This window comes from Myotis davidii, unplaced genomic scaffold (assembly GCF_000327345.1).
Source record: "Myotis davidii unplaced genomic scaffold, ASM32734v1 scaffold88, whole genome shotgun sequence".
Lineage (NCBI taxonomy): Eukaryota > Metazoa > Chordata > Mammalia > Chiroptera > Vespertilionidae > Myotis > Myotis davidii.
The window spans coordinates 4,783,678-4,803,888 of record NW_006300377.1 but is presented as its reverse complement, the minus strand read 5'-3'; the positions used below and the strand labels follow the sequence as shown (position 1 = coordinate 4,803,888).

Sequence of the window (20,211 nt, the reverse complement as noted above, 5' to 3'; positions counted from 1 at the left end):
GTGATCTATATGCCTATTCTTGTGCCAGTACCAGGCTGTTTTGATGACAATGGCTCTACAGTATAACTAGGATAGGGAAACTAAGGAGAAAATAAGCAAATGGGACTACATCAAAATAAAAAGCTTCGGCACAGCAAAAGAAACCATCAACAAAACAACAAGAAACCCCACTGCATGGGAGAATATATTTGCCAATGTTATCTCAGATAAGGGCCTAATCTCCAAGATTTATAGAGAACTCATACATCTTAACAAAAAGAAGATAACCAATCCAATCAAAAAATGGGCAAAAGACTTAAATAGACACCTTTTGAAAGTGGACATTCAGAAGGCCAAGAGACACATGAAAACATGCTCAAAGTCACTAATCATCCGAGAGATGCAAATCAAAACGACAATGAGGTACCATCTCACACCTGTCAGACTGGCTATCATCAACAAATCAACAAACGACAAGTGCTGGGGAGGATGTGGAGAAAAAGGAACACTCATGCACTGCTGGTGGGAATGCAGGCTGGTGCAGCCACAAGTCCTTTCCTCCCTCCTCTGTAGGCAAATCCTGCACTTTTCAATACCACCCTCTCTTGAGCACATTTCTCAACTCTGTCTTCTCTCTGGCAGAATCCTGCTTTTCTTCTCTTGACTTAGCATGCATGGCACTATCTTGTAATCTGGATAAAGTTTCTTTTCAGTAGGTTCTGAACTCATAGAGGACAGAGACCATCACCTATTCTTCTCTGAATCCCGGCAACTAGCACAGAACTTGGTGCTAGGGCTGGCCGTATCTGAGACATAATAGAGGCTTAACAAATGGATGCTGAATTGATTGGCTGAACACCTCAGGGCTTGGAAAATCAATGATTCCAACTGCAGACTCTATTCTATAGTCACATGTCAGAGCCAGAAGAGCTCATCCTTGCATCATTATCGTGTTAATAATAATGATTAGGATAATGATAATGATGATAGCTTCTTACATAGGAATATCACTTTGTAATTTTGAAAGTACTCTCCAACCTGTTATCACATTTGTACATCACAGTGGCCTCTGAAGTGGGCAGGGCCAGGTACACTGCTGTCCAGGTTATAAATGGGGAATGTGGTGATCAGACAGGCTAACTAAGTCTTTCAAGTCATTCAACTGTTAATAGGCAGAATTAAGACCAAAATTCGGTCTTCGATCTGCCAAACCAGAGCTCAGCTGTAAATGATAAAACTGAATGACTAAAACACCATGATGATAATAAATAATACCCAGCCCCCACCCCCCACCCCAAAAGGGGGAAATTATAAGAACCAGCTTCTTCTTATCCTAATAGAAAAGGGGCATTTCTAAATGCTGTAATAGAAACAAACAAACAAAAAACAACCACCCAAACCCTCAACTAATACAGAACTATTTAAAAAGGTCGAATTAGAGCCATCCACTGAAATACAAGCAGCCTTTAAAAAGAATAGTGGAAGTCTTTGAATACTGATATGGAAAGATGTCCAAGGGCTACATTGCTGGGTAAAAAACAAAACAAAGCACACCACCCCCCCAAATAAAAACAACCCCACCCATATTACAGATTAGTACACATGGTGTGATTCCATTTCTATAGAACTGGGATCAGCAAGCTACAATTCACAGGCGCCCTACCTGTTTTTGTAAATAAAGTTTTATTGGCACAAAGCCACACCCATTTGTTTATATACTGTCCACAGCTGTTTTAACATTATAGCAGCAGAGAAGAGCAGATGCAGCAGGGATCATCTGGCCTGCTAAGCCTAAAATACTTACTATCTTGCCTTTTACAGAAAAAGTTTGCCAACCTTAGTCTAGAATTTACTTTATATAAACTATCTGGAATGAGACAACAAGCCATGACTAACGGTTCTCAGGGGGTGGTAGTAACAGAGGATGGAAGTTTTTAGAGTTCATCTTATATGCATCTGTATTGTTTGAGTTTTTCCTCCCAACAGGTGCTACTTTAAAAATAGGCAGAAATGAAGAGATTTCCATTTCGAATTTAGAAAGGCAGGCCCATGGCAGCGGTGGGTGGTGACAGCGGTGATGGCGGGAGCAGGTGTGGAAATCTAGTTGCAACTCCTTGGCTCCCAGTGTCACTTCCGAGGGCTTGAAAGAGAAAATAGGTACGTTCTAGGACCTTCCAGTCCAGGTTGATTCACCTTGGCCTTCCCTGAGTCATTTCAGATTCTCTAACGAGTGCTTTGAGCTCTTCTTCCCTCTGTCTGAACACCATCTCACCCCTGCTCTCCCCAACCTGTAGGTCTCTGTTTCAATGTCACCTGCTCAGCAAGGCCTTCACCTCTACCGACTGCCACTCTGAAGTGGGCTCCTCATTTCTCTTCCTCAGAGTAGCTTGCTCTCCCCTAACTTCTCATGCTTCTCACTTCTAGTTTGTCTGCTTCTTTATTGTTTGTCTCCCTCACTCACCTTTACACTCCGTTTGTTTTCTTCTAGCAAAGGGCAAAATCTACCCAGGAGGCAGAATTCAGATGAGAAGTGCCTCAAAGCATGGTCTCAAAAAATGCACAAATGACATGACTGCATCCAGAATCATCTCCCAGGAGGCCTGTCTAGAAATGGCTGACACCACAGCCACTTTCCAGGAGCAACTGAACAGAGACACCAAGAAACCACCCATCGCTACATTATGATTAGGTGGGCTGCCAACGCCAACTTCTCATTTAGGAATGTCTGTCGGTTTAGGAAGTGAACTCCCCGGAGGCAGGGGCTTTGCTCTGTTCTCACAGTGTATGGCACATAGTAGGTTCTCACTAACCATTTCCTGAGTGAACAAATGAATAAACATGCCTGATCTATCCTAGCTCCTCAGGGAAAATCCCAATTCTGTGATGCTTAACGTAAGCCTGGTCAACCCGGATGGTCCTCTGGGACTCAGAATTTGGATTCAGATTGGAAAGTGACTCAGAGTCAAGAGTGAGGCAGCCACACTTGTCTTAGGAAAATGGAGAAGCAATAAAAATTATTTTCCAGAGAGAGCGGAATGGAGCAAATACTCAGAAAGGGGCAGGGAGGAGACTCATGGGTTCTGGAGACAGAGGAGGGTAATCCCAACCTCTGACTCTCCCACCCTGATTTCAGTCCCTTACACCTCCTATTCTGGGGCTCTCATATTCTAAAAATACACCCCCTTTTGGAGCTCAGTTTGAGTAAGTTTTCGTTATCTGTGATATTAAAACCTAGAACCCCTTTTAGCTTAAATTAGTTTGGCCATTAGTTATTTGTTTTATAATAGTCTTTTCCTTTCTTTCTCACATTGGTTAAGGCCATAGGATCTGGCCACACAGTAGACCCATTATGGGAATCTAGGGATCCTGGGACAGGGAGAAGGCGACCACAGGGTAAGGCAGGGGTGCCTGGGTCCCAGCAAATAGGCTACCTGAGCAGAGACTGGAGACATAGCAGAGGGGTGACTAATATTAGGAGACGTGAAATCTGAATATGGGAGGCAGCTCCAGGTCTCACCAGGTACCACCCACCCTAAACAGACACATTTATCTTGGTACTGGAACCACAGATCACAATAAGGTGGTGAAGAAAGCACGGATGGGCTGTGCCTCCGTTCTCCCCAGTGACTGTCCTCCTTTAGTCACTGGCTTAGATGGCATCTAGGTATGTCTTATTCTCTGGGGCTGGGTTTTGGACCTGAGGATCCCTCTAGATATGATTTCAGTCCAACAGAGGAAAGTGGAAAGTGCTGCTTTGGGAAAGAGGACCTGGAGGTGTGGCCCTAGCCCATGGATTCAGTGGAGAAGATCTATGGGAGAGGTGGCCACAGCCAGATAACCCTGAACAAGGTGACTAGGGAGAAAGCGGAGGGAGTTTCTACCAGTAACTTAGTATATCCAGGGATGGTGAAAAGAAGTCATCTTGTAAGGATGCTGAAAGTGGTGACTTTTGGGGTGAAATTTTAGAATCTCCATCAAGTAGAAGACTCAGGTGAGACAGGTCAGAAGTCACTCTGGTGGCTGATAAGGCTTGGTTGGGATTAAAGTGCCATGTTTGTATGACTTTTTCTGGCTGTGCTCAGCTATTTGGGTGTAGGTGTAACAAAGGGTGCAGTTTTGAAAGGTTTACACAATAGAAGAACCTCAGGCTAGGAAAACTGAAAGTACTGATGAGGGTGTGATTAGAGATGACTAAGAAGAAAAATGATGATGATGATGATAGGGCAGTGGGTGGTGGTGGTGGAGTGATGGGGTCACAGGCTGTGTAAGTCGGCGAAGCCGTGTCCTCTGTTAGAATTCCATCACCTGTGACAGAGTTTGCTGTGCTATCAGCCTGTGGAGAAGGGTTTGCGTCCAGGAGGGTTAGCAAATGGCAGGTGTCTGCAGGAAGAGAGGCCCAGGCCGCCCCACGAGGAAAGAAGACCACAAGCAAAACATCTCTAATCTGTGCACCAAGTGTCTTCTAGAACGGCATCTGACAAACTGCAGACAATCGATCGTTACGAGGACATTGATGAATAGATGGGCGTGAAGTGCTCAGGACAGTGCCAGCAGTTGGTAGGCACTGTTGGCTATTACTATGATTGATGCTATTTGTGAGCTCATGTGAGATAGTCCCAGGAGTTGCCAAAAATATTTAATTAGAGAGCACTTTGAAAGGTTGCTGAAGTCCCACATTATGCAAGTGGCGGGGGGTGGGGTGGGTGGAGGGGGGACAGGAGCCAGAAACTTTTTTCATTTTTAACTGGTCACGTGAGTCCATTTGTGCACACAGGCTGATGAGGCCTGGGGCACTTGGGTTACAGTTACACTAACAAAATCAATCACCTCTATCTGCAGAGCCTTTAGTGCATACTGGGTATTATGCTCAGGCATATAATATGTAAGTATGCAATACCTTTTAATTTTAACCTTCTGAAACATAATTAGATAGATAGAGATAAGAGGGATGGATTCTAAGAGATAATAACTTGCCAAGCCCACAAATCAAGCAAGAAGAGTTGGGATTTGGATAATGGTGTCTGGGATAATTAGGGAAGAAAAGGTCAAAAAGAGAGAAGAAAGTGGAGTGCTTGAGAGCCTGGAACTAATCCTAGTACTATGACCAATTATGACTGCTCCTATTTGAACATTATGGGATGCTTGATGTGTGCCAGGCACCAAACCAAGAGCCTGGATGTGAGAACTCATTGATCTTTACATTTCTGTGAGATAGGAATTATTCTACTATCATTTTATAGATGAGGAACTGGAGTTTTCAGGAGGTTAAATAAACTTGCCCAAGTCTACTCAACTGCTAAGTGGTAGCCACGAGGCCTGAGCTCCGTCAATTTGACACTCTAGACCAGGCAGGGACTCGGTCTGTTCTTGTAAGTAGACGTTACTGGAGCACAGTTACGCCCATTCCTTTGTATTCTGCCTTCGGCTGCTTTAGTGCTACAAGGACAGAGCTCCGCGGTTGTGATGGAGATGATGTGGCTCACAATCGAAAATGCTTACTATGTGGTTCTTTAAGAAAAAATTTGCTGACCCCTGCCCTCGACCCTTATACTACTGAACTTGTCTTAATTAACCCAAAAGTGCAATGAGAATAAGAGAATGGGAAAACTGGAGGGATGACCAACTGTGCCCAGGAAGTATCAGAACGTGTCTAGCCTACGGCAAGGTGCCAGAGTGTCCATGGGACAGAGGCCCAGGCACTTGACCCAGGGTTGGATGAGCTGTCCATATGCGCACAGAAATTATCCGGGATGGTGGGAGGCTGTGGGGTGGAGAGGAGGATTGAGGTTTACATCAGAATCCTCAGCAAATGCAGGGGAGTGACCAGGAAGAGGTTAGTGGCATGTGTGGGCTGAGGTTGTGGGATTGAAGAGCCACAAAAGATCCTCATAGAAAAAAAAAATGAGAAAAGGGGAGGAATGATGTGAAAATAGAAATGAGATGTAAAAAGAATGCTGGCCTCTTTTCTCCCAGGCCTGGGGCAAATGGGTGCGAAAGGCTAAGCCACCTGGAGGGCCACAGGGGAGGCAGGTGCTCTGCAGGTGGCAGCGCTGCTGTGTGGTGATCAGCCCATTGCTCTGCCCCCTACCCTAGGCTTTCCCTCTGGCAGGTCTGCTGGGCCCTTCCCGCAGTCATCTCTGCCAGCAGCGCCCTTACCTGTGTAGTCGATGACGAAGCCAACATTGCTCACGGAGGCGTCGCTGCGGAAGGCGAGGAAGAGGCTGTTGCTGCTGCTCTCAATGCGGCTGGGGAGCTGGGAGCCGTAGAAGCTCCCTATGAGAGGGCTCAGAGAGTCCCGCCCATCGTAGACGTGAAGGAAGTCATAGCCAGGCTCCAGGTTAAAGCTGGGGAACAAAAACATCCCAACCCACCCCACCAAGGTCAAACAGAGCTCGTACTGGGCACAACCAAAGTTGGTTTAACATCTAAAATTTCATTACTGTATGTCATATCATAGAATAAAAGACACAAACTACATGCTTATCGCAATACTACTGTCCCTTGGTAACTGTGGGGGATTGGTTCCAGGCCTCCCAGACAGCACACCCTCCACCCATGGGCCCCCAACCCCGAGACTTCCTGGTGGGGCAGGGAAGGACGAGGCCCCAGCCACCTCCCAGTGAGTGGAGAAGATGGAAAAAGCAGGCTTGGGCAGAGGTGGCAGATTCCAGAGTCAGCATTCAGAAAGCTGGAGCTGAAACGGAACATCCTCTTTTTAAAAGATATTTTTTAATTGAAATGTATTTGACATATACTGCTGTGTAAGTTTAAGGCATACAACAAGCTGACTAGATACATTTACATATGCAATATGATTGCCATTGTAGTAATAATTAGCACCTCTATCACCTCACATAATTATCATTTCTTTTTAGTGGCTGGAATAATTGAGATCGAGTCTTTTAATGAGTTTGGTGATTATAAAACAATATTGTCCATATTCACTATATTATGCACAGAAGGGAAAATGAGTTACCAACTCTCCACACCCAGGAGTCAGCTGGAGCAGGTCCAGAACCCAGGTCCCCTCCCTGCTTCTGGGCTACGCTGCACCTTCTTTCCCAAGATTTATGCCTAAAGAGCTGGCCAGGGAGCCATTCCCAGGCAGCAAGGGCCTGTTCCCAGCAGGAGCCTAGCTTCAGTCCTGTGTCCCTGAGCCAGCTCTCGCTCTCCCAAGGACTTGCTACCACCCCACTCCTGGCACCCACAGCTGTGCCTCTTTCTTAGCAATCCTGACAATAGTGTGAGGAAAAAAAAATTCTATTTTAAAAACTGTCTTAGTTTAGTAAATGGAATATTAGAATTCCTGAATATAATCTATCCCACTGGGATGGAGAGAGTGAAAATGATGGAAAACACCAGGGACTGGCAAGACTGTGGAGCCACTGGGATCAACCACTTTGGAAAGTGTTTCACGATACCTACTAGATCTGAATATATGCCCTATGATGCTATAATTCCACTGTTAGGTATATATCCAGCAAAGGCAATTGGGACTAATTGAGCATGCAAAGGTGAAAACAACAGGAGAAGAGGAAGTGAGTGTGCAGAGAACAGATTTCTGATGCAACCTCAGCCATAGCCCAGCCACAGGCTGGGATACTCAGATACTCCATTTGGCAGAACTGAGAATGCCATGCAGTCCCACCCTTTGGCTGAGAGGTGTGGTGGAGGGCGGGGCGATGGCAACTCTCGCTCAGAGGGGTAGGGCCAGCAGAGAGAGGGGATGAGGGGTAGAGCCAGGCCTGCATGACTTCCTTCCTGCATGGCGCCCTCCCACACTGGGTCAGCTGCAGGGTCCCCACCACTGCTGGGTGGGATGGTCTTCCTGCACCATGACTCAGCTGCCACCCACCTGCTCTTCTAAAATCGCCAAGGGAGGGACTTGCTCAGTCTTGGTCACAGATTATGGCTCCGCCACTTCCTAACTACCTTCTTCTGTCCCTGCCTTCCTTCAGTCATTTGATTTTATCTGAGTACCCTCCGACATCGGGCCCTGTACGAGGCGCCCGGGACATGGGATATGTCAGACACCACCCCTTCTTCCAGATGGGGCTGGGGCTGAAGGAAGTGATGGATGTGAAGATGATATAGCAAAGTCTCACGTCTGTACAGGTGTATGGGGTCACAACACAAAGTTCCCCGGGAGGAGAAAACGAAGCTTTTGTGAAGGCCAGGCTGGCGCTGAGCCTAGGGAGATGAAAAGACCCTCCGCGGTGGAAAAGGACGCCGCTGTGAAGGGAGAGGCAGCGGCCTGGAGGCTGCTGGTACTTCAGTCTGGCTGGAGCCCAGGGATCGGGATGGGTGGGGTTCTACTGCGGCGGGGGCACTGAATAGAGAGGCAGGCAGCGACCAGATTGCTTAGAATGAAATTCAGGTTTGGACTTTAATTTATAGGGAAAAAGGAGCTGTGAAGGATTTCAAAATAAAGGATCTATTTATTGTTTCTTTTCTTAAAATTAAATGTAATTTACACATCATGAAATGATCATCTCTTACCAGCTTTGACACATGCATATCAAGTTTTGCCAATCCTAAAACTTTATAGAAGTGGAATCATTCATTATGCACTTTTGTGTGTGTCTGACTTCTTTTGCTCAGTGTGCTCTGAGATTCACCCACACTGCATGCACCAGTAGTTCATTCCTGATTGCTAAGAAGTATTACCATACATTAAAATGGAAAACAGGGTGGCTACTGTGGCATTTTCATAGACAAGACCACTCTGCAGCTAGCTAAAGAAGAGCCTGGCATGGAAGGCAAGATGGGGGCAGAGGAACCCCTTAGGATACTATGGTGGTAAATTTAGATGGGAAATAACAAGGCTTCAACCAGGGTGGCAGCTGGGAGGATGCACCGGAGGAGAAAACAGGAGGTGTATTAAGGCAGCAGGGGCTCCACACCTTGGTCACTCATAAAAGAAGCAGTGAAGGTGGATGAGGGTGCCAATCCCGTGTTCAGAATGGAGCTTGTCTGGGGAGGAGCAATATGCTTGTGTGTTGCAGCCTAGCTCCTGCAGCACCAGAGGCAGCCAACAGTTAAAACATGGGCAGTTCCACTTGGTTTAGCAACCAGGAGTTCGCCCGTGTCTTATCAGAGGAGTTGCCAGCGGACCCATGGGCAGAGACCAGCTCTCAGTGGTTCTCTGTGAAAGGAGGGGAGGGAGGAGAGAAAAGCAGAGACAACTCTTTAGAAGAGCTTGCCTCTGAAAGGAATAAAGGAGATTGTGGGGGAGCTACAGAGGGGTGCATTGGAGAAAAACCTGAGCCTGTTCATAAGCTGGGGAGCGAGCTGGAATGAGCTGGGTGAGAGCAGGGGAGAAAACAAGAGGAGGGCGGAAGACAAGAATCCAGCAAGGCCCTGCTTTCTGAATCTCAACAGCTTCGGAGCTACAAAAATAAAAAATAAAATAAACTCTATACTAATAATAGCCTAGGTGGCATCTCGCCCTCACGTTGTCACAAGATGGCTGTGAGCACAGTGGAGGTGGGGCCCAGTGGCCACTCCATGTGGTGAGGCCTGGGGTTCCACAGCTCTACACTCTGCAGCTGTGGAGGAGGCGGGTCCCAGCCGAGGAAGTGCGTCCTGGCAGGGGAGGGCAGTTGTGGGCGATCGGCTGGGAGGGGAGCAGTTAGGCATCAATCAGGCCAGCAGGGGAGCAGTTAGGGGGCGATCAGGCTGGCAGGCAGAAGTGGTTAGAGGCAATCAGGCAGGCGAGCGGTTAGGAACCAGGGGTCCTGGATTGTGAGATGGGTCTGCAGGGATGGGCCTAAACCAGCAGTCGGACACCCCCTAAGGGGTCCCAGATTAGAGAGGGTACAGGCCGGGCTGAGGGACACCCCACACCCATGCATGAAATTCAATAAGAAGAAGAACAGTAACAATAATAAGAAAGAAATAAGAATATATGTGAAGCCACTGAGTGCCACTCTGGGCCCATAGGAGACTTTCTGTAAATGCTCGGGTCTCTTCGTTTTGGTGCTCCTACACCTCCCCGGGGCTGAGCACTCACAGCAGACCTGTGTATACTCACCCAGACACCCAGGTCTGAACCCCCTAGCTGCTCTGAACCCTTCGTCTCCCTCCCAGGGAAAGGTACATACATGTTAAATACCAGGGCGATGACGTAGTCTGGCGAGACGGTCACCTTCCAGTCACACTCCTTGCCCGGCGGGTAGGGCTCCGGGTAATTTGGAGACAGGATGACTCCCGAGGGTCCCGTCAAGTCTCCCCCACAGGGAGCTGAGGAGAGAAGACAAGGGTAAGACACCCCCTTCACCAGGTCCGCTTCAATGGGTGTTTGTAGACACAGAAGAGGAAGGATTAAGTCTAATACACCTGAGTTGACACCTGGCCCTGGAGGCCAAGGGGAGGGTGGAGTGTAATGGGTCTGAGGTTTCCCCTGGAAGGGTTGAAATGTTTTGGAACTAGAGGCGGTGGTTGCGCAACACTGCGAATGCACTAAATGCCACCGAGCCATTCATTTCTCAATGGCTAATTTCACTTGAAGGAATGACTCAAAAACAAAATCTGTGATTCTGCCCGCTCCTGGCTGTATGACCTCTCTGGACCTAACCTCTCTGGACCTCAGTGTCTTTCTGTTGCAAAAAGAGACAATACTGCCTTCATGAGGTAGGTGGCTGCAAAGATTTTGATGTCGGAAAGCATCTGGCATACATAAGCAGCCAGTACCTGGAGCCATCATGCGCCTTTCAGACCCATGGAACACCTGTGCTCCGCCCGCTGCCTCACATCCACTTTCTAGGAGAGGCAGGCACTGTGCGTATTTCCCGAGAGTCCTGGTGCAGTTGGTCAGGAGTGGCAAACATTACCATATTCATCTGCCAAGCCCACCAGCCTCCCACACTGCCAGTGCTCTTGGCACCTGCTTGGGGCTGCAGATCCCGTCCAATTTTCCAAAAGACCTTCTCCAAAAGAACATGTACGCCTCAGTCGTATGGAGATAATACAAATCCCCATCAGTCCACGGTGGTTTCCCTCCTGAGATGACAGGCCTTCCCAGCTGTCAGGAGAGGGAAGGTGGCCAGCGATACAGCAGGCTGCTCACCCAGAGTCCCCCTGGCCCTTCCCAGATCCTGAGCCAGGTTCTGCACTAGTTAGCCGGGCTATTGCCCTGCAGCATGAGGGTTTGGTCAAGTGGAGGCTGGGAAGTGTATGGAGTCATTAACAGGAAAAGATGGCCAAGACTATAACTGTGGCTTACGATGCACCATCGGAGATTGGCAGCGAAGCAGGCAAACAGTGAGCCCACAGGAACATGGAGAGCCATGCAAGAGGAAGCCGGAAAATCCAAGACTGGACATGGGGTGGGAGCCAAGGCTGTATCCAAGGCTGCACTGAACAGCAGCCGCTGGCCTGTTGCAGAGATGAGCAGTATTTATTGCCTCATGGTGCAGCTTTTACTCAGAGCAATGCTTAAAGGGCTGGAGCAACTCTCCACAGGGTCCTTTAAAAATGGTAGGTCTTCAAGCCAGACCATAAAAGTCCTAACATGGTTGAACAGCAAACCTGAGTGGTCATGAGTAGTGTGTTTTTTTCCATGGGAAATATATCTCAAACACCAACTTGAGTACAAGAAACACTCAAGTGGGCACCTATTAAATGTCAGGCGTGAGCTATAGCATTTTAGCTGCCTTATCTCATTTCTGTCCCACAGAAACTCAGTGAGCTATGGACTATCCTTCCTGAGTTAGAGAGGAGGATCCGAGGCTCAGAGCTTAAGTCACTCGCCCAGAGTCGCTCAGAGACTCAAACCCACGCGTGTCTGGCTCCTGAGTCCATCAACTGCTCTACCACCTCGGAACTGCTGATGGCAGTGGGAGAAGAGAGGGGTGTCCCTCCCCACAGCGGACAGGCATAGGCCCCAGGCACAAGAGCTTCTGTGAGTGAGGATGCGTCCTCGAGTCAGTATGTCCCGCGCTTCCTCTCCACTGAGCCTTCTCTAGAGAAGAGGGTTAGATGAATGGGGCAGACCAGAGCAAAACTGCATTTACCAAGGCAAGACCACACTGTCCTGTTCACAGAGTGGCCCTACCCAGAAGCACAGCATGACACAGCCAGTGAGAGGGGGACACTCTTGTTATGCCAGCTGCCCAGCTCCCTGGGGGATCTTCCCAAGGAGGCACAATGATGTCTCCGTTTGGGCTGTTAGGCCTGGTCTTCCTTTGCAGCTCAGGAGTGTCTTTAAGTTTGCCTCAGATGGGGTGAATCTAGGCATTTCTGAAACCGCCTGTTTTTCTTCGGCTAACCCCTAAATTCGGCAGACCATTCCAGGAGGGCTGAGAGGTGGGAAGGCTGTACTGAGGAGTGAGAGTTGTGACAAAGGCCACCAATTTTGAAGTGACATGGTCCTAGGTTCAAATTTTGACTATGCCACTTATAAACTGTGAGTCTGGGCACGTTGTCATACCTCTCTGAACCCCCATTTCCTGGTCTACAAAACAAACTGAAAAGAATGATGATGGTAATGGCTTCTACTGTATGCTGTGGTTACTATGAGCTTTACAGCATTATCTTATTTAATCCTCAAAACGACCCTGTGAGGTAGGTACTTTTACTCTCCCCATTTCGGGGAGGAAAACGAGGCACAGGAGATGAAGTGATTTATCCAAGGCCACACAGCTTGTGGTGGTGAAGCCAGACAGGAACCTGGGTAGCTGGAACCCAGAACCTGAGTCCACATGGTGATTCTATTTGCGATCACGTGGCCACAATGTCCAGCCCAGCGCCTATCATGGCGATGACTCTCAACAAATACTTTTCTTCCTTGGCTTCTTCCCTGGAAGGGATGCCATGGCCAGACAGGCCGAGCCTGGAAGATGGCCAAGGGAGCTGGAAATTAGGGGCTTGTCACTGGGATGGCCAGCCTGTTTGAGAGAGAGGCAAAGACTTTTACTGTGTTACCTAAGAAGCATTCCCCAGGCCACAGGGTGCAAGGAATGCGTAATGAGAGCTGAGTTACTCGCTTTGCCCTGCTTGCTGCCCATTTACCGCCATCAGCTTAATGCAGGGCGGCCCTTCTTCTCCACCTGGGGTGGTCTTGTCTCAGGACCTGCTTTTCTGCAAGATAAGCCTATGGAATCCCTGCCATGAAGGATGCTGAATCAGAGGGTCCTCGGAAGTCATGTGATTCCCTCCAGGGCCTTCCCAGACAGGATGCCCTAGACCAGAAGGAACTCTGGTTCAGGGAGGGCAGTGAGTCCGAAAGCTCGAAAGAAGGACTGGGAAAGGAAAAAGGGTAGAGGAAGGGAGGAGGGAAGGAGAGAAATGAGTATTTCCTGAGATTCGGGCTAGTTGTGAGTTCTCCCACAATGCTAGGAGGAAGTCTATTGTCTTTCACTTTACAGATGAGGAAACTGAGGCTCAGAGAGTCAAAGTAACCTTCCCACGGCCACTGAACTAGTAAATGGCAGAGCAAGGAAATAACATGGATCTGTCTCCTTCACTATCCTCCACGCTTTGCGACAGTCACGACATGTAGTTGAGAACTGAGCTGGTCTGGAACCCGGATCTCGCCCTCCTGTCCACAGCACATGCACATGCTCCGTCACCTACCCAGAGGACTACCAGTTACCACTGAGGGACAGGATTCAGGGTCTGTCTTCAAGGCCGGGCCTCAGAGCATGGCCAGCAAAGCCAGACCTCAGATGCGGGGATTGAGCCCGTGTGGAGAGAGGTGCAGGGCCCCGCCGGGTGGGCACTGTGGGGCACACGTCTCCAGAAGCCCCAGGAGCCCGTCTCCAACAGGGGAGTCAGTGCGTGCTGTACGGCAGGAAAACGCAAGGCTCTGTATTCAGAGGGATCAGGGTTGCAGGGTTGGCTCTGCCATATCCTGGCTCTGTGATTTGGGACAAGATATCCAAATGTGTCCAAGTTTCAGGTTCCTCAACTGTAAAATGAGGGAATGGCACTCATTATGGAGAGCTGCCGGGAAAGCGAAATGAGGTTGTGGAAATAAATGTCCAGTATGGGGCTGGCACACAGTAGGGCTCGGTGGCTACTGGTTCCCCTCTAGCACCCATTGCTGACACAGAAACACATTCAGTACCTTGCCTGAGTAAAAGAGCTGAGCGGAAGTGAACACTGGGATGTTTGTCTCTCTCTCCTTCTTTCCTGTTCCTCTCTCCCTCCAAGCTCCCTCCTCCCCCCGTCTCCAGTTGCTATGCTAGGGAGCAGGATTATTCCAGCCCAATCCCTACAAGCTGCATGACCTTGGACATGTCTCAGAGCCTCCAATTTGTCCTCCGTCCAATGGGGAGATTTTAAGACTAAGGGCAGACCCGGAGAACCAACACCCAGGTGACTACAGTGACCTTGGGAGGAGGAGGAGCAGGGTTCTTTCCTTCACACCCAAGCCTGGGGGTGTCCTTGGGTACCGGGAGTGTCATTTCAGAACCTGCTGACTTACCACCTAACGCGACCACTGTCCCCTTCCAACCTTCACATCCTGGGCCAGGAGAAAAGGGGCAGACACACCTGGCTTAGGAACCTTTGGGACCATTTTATAGAGTGAAGAATGTGGTGTCTCTGTGTGTGAATGTGCGCATGTGTACACACACACAGGTGCATGAAAAGCAAACTTTGGGTTTTCTGCAACTCTGGGCTGTTCTGAGTCTCCTGGCCAGACTCAAGGTGCGGCTGCCACGTATGTGGACAGGGGGTCTGGAGCCCCCACGTGCTGGGGCCAGAGGGCAGGGCTCGCGCTGTGCTGCTCTGTACCGATGCACGTTGGCGGGCTGGGCTGCCAGAAGAATCTGTTCTCGATCTTCACGCAGCTGATCTCTGTGCTGCCCTGCAGGGCGTAGCCAGGGTCACACTGGAACACGGTGGAGTCACCAGCTTCCCAACTGTCACCACTCCGGCTCCCGTTCTGTGGGACCCCAGGGTCATTGCAGGACGTGGCTGTGGACACTGGGACAAGAAAACAGAAGAGGAGGTGGGGTTGCCTAGGTGTCGGCCACACGAGGCTGCCAGTGCACCCCCCTCACTGACATCACCATGTCCATCAGCCGGGCCCCCTGCGTGATCTCCGACACCTCCCAATAGAGCCACCATCTCCGTTCTCACCCCCATTACTTCCGCTCCCTCTGCCACTGCCACTGCCATCCATTCTCCCAACATCTTCACCATCCCTGTCACCCCGTCCTGAGAAGCTGAGTTGAGCATGATGGCGCTGCTATGACTGTAGGACTGAGTTCAGCTTGATTTACCGATATGAGGCTGTTTCAGAGCTAAGCTTTGCAATCTTGTCTAATGTAGGTAACATGATCTGTATAAGGGAGTGACAAGATAATCAAGTATAAACTCCAAATTCAATCAGCAGGGGCTGCAAAGGAGTCCCGGGGTCGGCCGCCCGACCGCTCAGCAGTGGCTGTGAAAATGCAGGGAATTACTCAGGCGGGTGAAACCCATATTCTCTCTAGTGTGGCAAACAACCAAAGGCTCATCAGACTGGAACTAAAGATAAATCCAATGTTTGTCACAAAGCAGAGGTCAAAACAGGCATTAGTAACTGAGATGTATTAAAAATTCAAAAAACTCAGAAATTTGGGAGCTGCGTTGTAGTCTTAATACCTAAGCTAGGGAAATGCAAAGCAGACGTTTTAAGTGAATGCCCAATGAATGATGTAAGGGAGGAATAAGTGAACAAACAAATGAGTGAGTGAATGAATGAAGCAGGAGAAAGTGCACCAAAGGAAATGGTGTACACAAAAGTCTGGGGAAAGGATTCTGAGGCAGCTGCAACAAGCCAGCTGCCACCTCAGTTCCCACGATGTCACCGTTCACAGACGGGTCGGCAGGACCGGGGGACAAGAGGTTTTGAAGGCCACAGGATTGATAACATTCATTTATTTGGAGGGTCAGTTTTTCTTTAAAATTTTGGGGAAAATAACATTTATACTAAAACAAGTGAATTTATTATGGAGTAGGATGTAAAATTCATATTCGTTTTTAAGCAAAACCATGGAGCTGCAAAGAGATTTTTGCTTCCTACACCCTCCGGATCTTCTGAAAATAGGCATCTACTCCCTTCTATTAGGTGACTTCAGTGGAAAAGTCCAAGAAGCGCCAGCCCGGGGCAGCAGTACACACTCATATCACTAAGTGTAAGACCTAGGCTTGTGTGGAGAGTCTGGAGTTATAGTGTCTAAACCTGACCCCCAACGACGCCTTAGACAGTATATAGCAAACTAGGCCTGCAGCCCGATCTGGCTCCGTGCCTGTTCTTGTCAATGAAGTTTAATTGGAACACAGGCATGCTCATTTGCTGACATATTGTCTGTGTGCTAGAATGGCAGAGTGGCATTGTTATGTCATATGGCCCACAGAGCCTGACATATTTACTATCTGGTTCATTACAGAAAAAGTTTGACTACTGGTATATGTTACCCTATCTGAAGCCCTCCCCTGTTCAGAGCACATTTTAAAACCTATTCTTCGCTTGTGTTCAATTTTAATTATTATCAGCATTGGTGATCTTTTATCACTGTGCTTCAGACATAACTGTAAAATCTTCTTCCAACACAGCAGGCACAATCCCCTTCCCTACTTGCCCCAGGGCCTTTGCCCAGTCTGGTCCTTCTGCCAGGAATGATCTTGCCATGCATCCTATGCCAGCTCTATCCTGTCATCCAGTTTTCAGCACCAATATCACCTCCTCAGACAGGTCTCTTTGATCCTCTTCTTCTGGGCTCATTCTTCACCCCCACTTCCATCACTTTTATCATCTTATCCCATTTTGTTCTTTTCATAGCACAATCTGTAAGAACCTGGCTAATTTATTTGTTTGCCTCTTAATTGTATACACGTGTGCATCTATCTCTATGGGAACAGAGACCTTGGCTGTTTTGCTTCCAACTGTACCCCCAGGGCCTAGAACAGTACCCAGCACACAGCAGTGCTCAGTAAAAACAGACTTGGCTTTCATCTCTGGCTTTCCAGGGCACTGTGCACATGTAAATGATTCCTTGGGGAAAAATAGCTCACTGTTCTGAGCATACTCAGAAAGATTATTTATATGGGAGGCAACAGCGTGCCATGATTAAGAGCCTGGATTTGGGAATCAGACATAGGGGCATTGATCCAGGCTGGATGACCTTGAATGAGAAACTTCTCGGGGCCTCCAGAGCCCACATCTGCAACCTGAAGGTGTCTGTGAACACGGGAGGGAGAATGCCGTGGAGAGCCTAAAGTGGCGCCTGCTCAATAGATGGCCGTGGTTATGCTCCCTCTCCTCTGTGCCCCTCACCTTTTGTTGTTCTCGCTTTCCCTCTCTCATGCTCCTGAATCTGAGCTGCCTGGCACAGCCTCTGGGAAAGGCGGGGCCCACGTGGTGCAGACAGGATGTTGGGTGTTACACAGTCATGTTTACTTAATAAAGCCGAGCGGGCACTAATCGTCCCTGGCATTTCTGTAAATCCCCTGTCAAACACACACTATAAAGTTAACACGGGCTGAGCCACTCTCTCTTCCCGAGAGTAGTCCTGATATTTGCTAACCGATGACAGTAACAGGGGAGGTAACCTTTCCGAACCTCGGTTACACCCAGACCACTGGCCTTCCTGGAGGCCAGGCTGGCGAGCTTTGCCCACTCCCCTCTCTGCGGACCTAAGCAACGCCCAGGGTGGCTCGCCCAACTAAGGAAATCCTCGTGTGGGAGAAAACCCTCCATGTATTCGTCCACGTCGCCATGTGCCTACTGCGCAGGCGGCAGTGAGTGAGCACCTGCTGCATGCGCACCCCATGGAGGAGTCGGATGGCGGGAGGTGACCCCGAGCCCCGCAGAGCTCTCCGTGGGGTGGCCAGCTCCACTGTAAAGCAGAGTGAATGGAACTGACAGTGTGCTGAAGAAACAAGTAAAGTGCCGAAGGTGCCATCGTCTACAGCGATATATTCTGAATGGGGAGGTTAGGAAGAAGTGGCCTCTGAGACGAACCTTGAAGGAGGAAAGTATATCGAGGAGCTGGGCAATGCCCGAGAAGGCACTGGAGCTGCTGGGTGAAGGCACGGCTCACAAGGCGCCTGGGGACTCTGTCCCACGTGGTGCCGCTGAGGACGCAGTGGAGGTCAGATAATGCAGATCCGTGGGGGAATTTATTGGTACAATTATGGGCTTTTTTTTTTTTTTAAAGCCGTACTCATTGGTGTGGGCAGTGCCAGAGAAAATACATGTCTCGTTTAATTATTCATAATACTCCTTTTCTCAGAGAGTGTACTGAGCCGTCTCTTTAGCATTCTACCCTCTTCACTGCTGGGAGTCCCTTCGATTGCTTCTTCCAGCAATTTCCAAAGTTTGTACCATAAAATGCTAATCACTTGAGATGGCTTAGAAAGAAGTCATCCCCGGCCAAATATGCCTGGCCATTGTGGCCTACAGGCACCTCCTGAATCTACGTGCATTAGCACACCGACAGTCCAGAGAGGTCCCAAAATACAGATAACCTCTTTAAATCCACCTCAACCTGAGGACCTTCCCAGCATCACTTGACCCAGCATTTTTTTAAAAAAATATTTTTAAAAACTATATTTTTAATTGATTTCAAAGATGGGTAGAAACATCATTGATGAGAGAAAGTCACGGATCAGCTGCCTCCTGTATGGCACCTACTGGGGATCAAGTCCCCAACCCGGGCATGTGCCCTGACTTGGAATCAAACCATGACCTCCTGGTTCATAGGTCGACACTCAACCACTGAGCCACACTGGCCAGGTGTGCAAACTTCTTTTTCCTGCAATACCAATAAATAATCCCTGGAAATCCAGGGAACGGATGCTGGGAAATGCTTATCTAAAGTGACTCCCTTGTTGTCCCATGCTGGAACCCTAATCTCAGACTAGTTCAGTGCTATTCAGTGGCCCCCAGGGGCTCTCTCCATGGGTGAATGAATGCCATGATCAAGGAAGAAGACTCCCAATGAACCTTGCAAGGAGCTCTTCCTCACTGGGCTGGAAGCCTGCATTAGTGCTAAATGGGCACATTAATAAGTACAAAGGAACTCAATGCTGGAGACTCATCTGCCCACACCCTCATCTCTATGGAGGAGATGGAGCAGAAGAGAGCTAGGTGCAGGGTCTATAGCTCCATTACAGCCCTACTGGTGCCAGGGATATACCCAACCACCCTTAGCTGATACCCCGACTGGTGAGAATGTGGAGGCAAAGCCGCGGCACAGGTGCCATGCAGACTTGCTCCGGAATCACCATGGAAACCCCTCACACAGACAGACAGAGGAGTAAGGAGATGGTAATGAAGACAGCTGCTGTATAATAAACGCAAGCACCGACCGAGGCAGAGTCACTTGTGCAGGGAGATGAGTGACGGGAGAGGCACTTCAGAGGAGATGAGATGATGCATCACAGGCAGAGGCAGGGCCAATCATAGACATTATCTAATATTGGGACTTGGCGTCTGAGCACTGCCCATCTTCCACAGCTCTTTGTCATGCTCCTCCATAATTGGCTCCGGCGCTACATAATTAATTGAATTTAGATTGCTCACATTTAGCTGCCAGACCTTTACTAGACTAAGAACCGGAATGTGCGCCACGTCAGATCGGCTCTTCCATAACCGCACCCCAAACCGCTCTCCGCCTCCCTCCCCGGCTCCCGTGTTTCAGCCCCAGGGATGAGCCTTGTGTCTGAACCGGTTACCCTGCCGCTGCGTGTGCATGTGCTCTTTACAGCCAGGGTACCTTTTCTCTCCTTTCCATCGAATGGGGGCCACAGAGGCTCCAAAATCCAGGTCAGTGGCAAGACCAGCTCTATGTCACGGCCAACTGTTCGCTGCTAGAAACACTGTCTTTTCTCCTGTAACTGCTATTCATCTTCAGGTCTGAGCTTGGGCATTATCTTTCCTGGATGCCCCAAGGTGAGCATCGTAGTTTACATATCTCCTCCATGTGCTTATCAATTTGTACGTAAGTGTCTACTGACCTGCCTGTGTCCCCCACTCCCAGCACTAAGTGCAGCGTGGATATCTGAACAAGCGCTAGTCTTGTACCAGGCACACAGCAGATGCTCAGTAAGTATCTTTACATGAGTGGAGAGCTGGAGCGCCGGAGGGGCTCAAAACAGCAGGACAGATGGAGAGGGGCTGGGGAAGGCGGGCACAGACCTGAGAACTGCACGGCAAAGCCCTGCTTGCTGGTGAAGAAGTCGGTGCTGAACTGCAGCACCACCGAGCTGAAGGTGCTGTGCAGGTCCTTGGGCAGC

At 49.1% G+C, this 20,211-nt stretch overlaps 1 protein-coding gene across 1 annotated transcript in view; it reads right to left on the bottom strand.

Moving 5' to 3' along the window:
* The window catches only part of CSMD2 (CUB and Sushi multiple domains 2), a 495,158-nt gene that overhangs the window by 94,502 nt on the left and 380,445 nt on the right, over positions 1–20,211 (bottom strand). The window contains exons 27-30 of the mRNA XM_015572780.1: positions 20,114–20,211; positions 14,719–14,910; positions 10,083–10,221; positions 6,136–6,323 (exon numbers count right to left, since the gene is read on the bottom strand). Of these exons, the coding sequence (XP_015428266.1) occupies positions 6,136–6,323; positions 10,083–10,221; positions 14,719–14,910; positions 20,114–20,211 (617 nt within the window). The remainder of the gene's footprint in view (positions 1–6,135; positions 6,324–10,082; positions 10,222–14,718; positions 14,911–20,113) is intronic.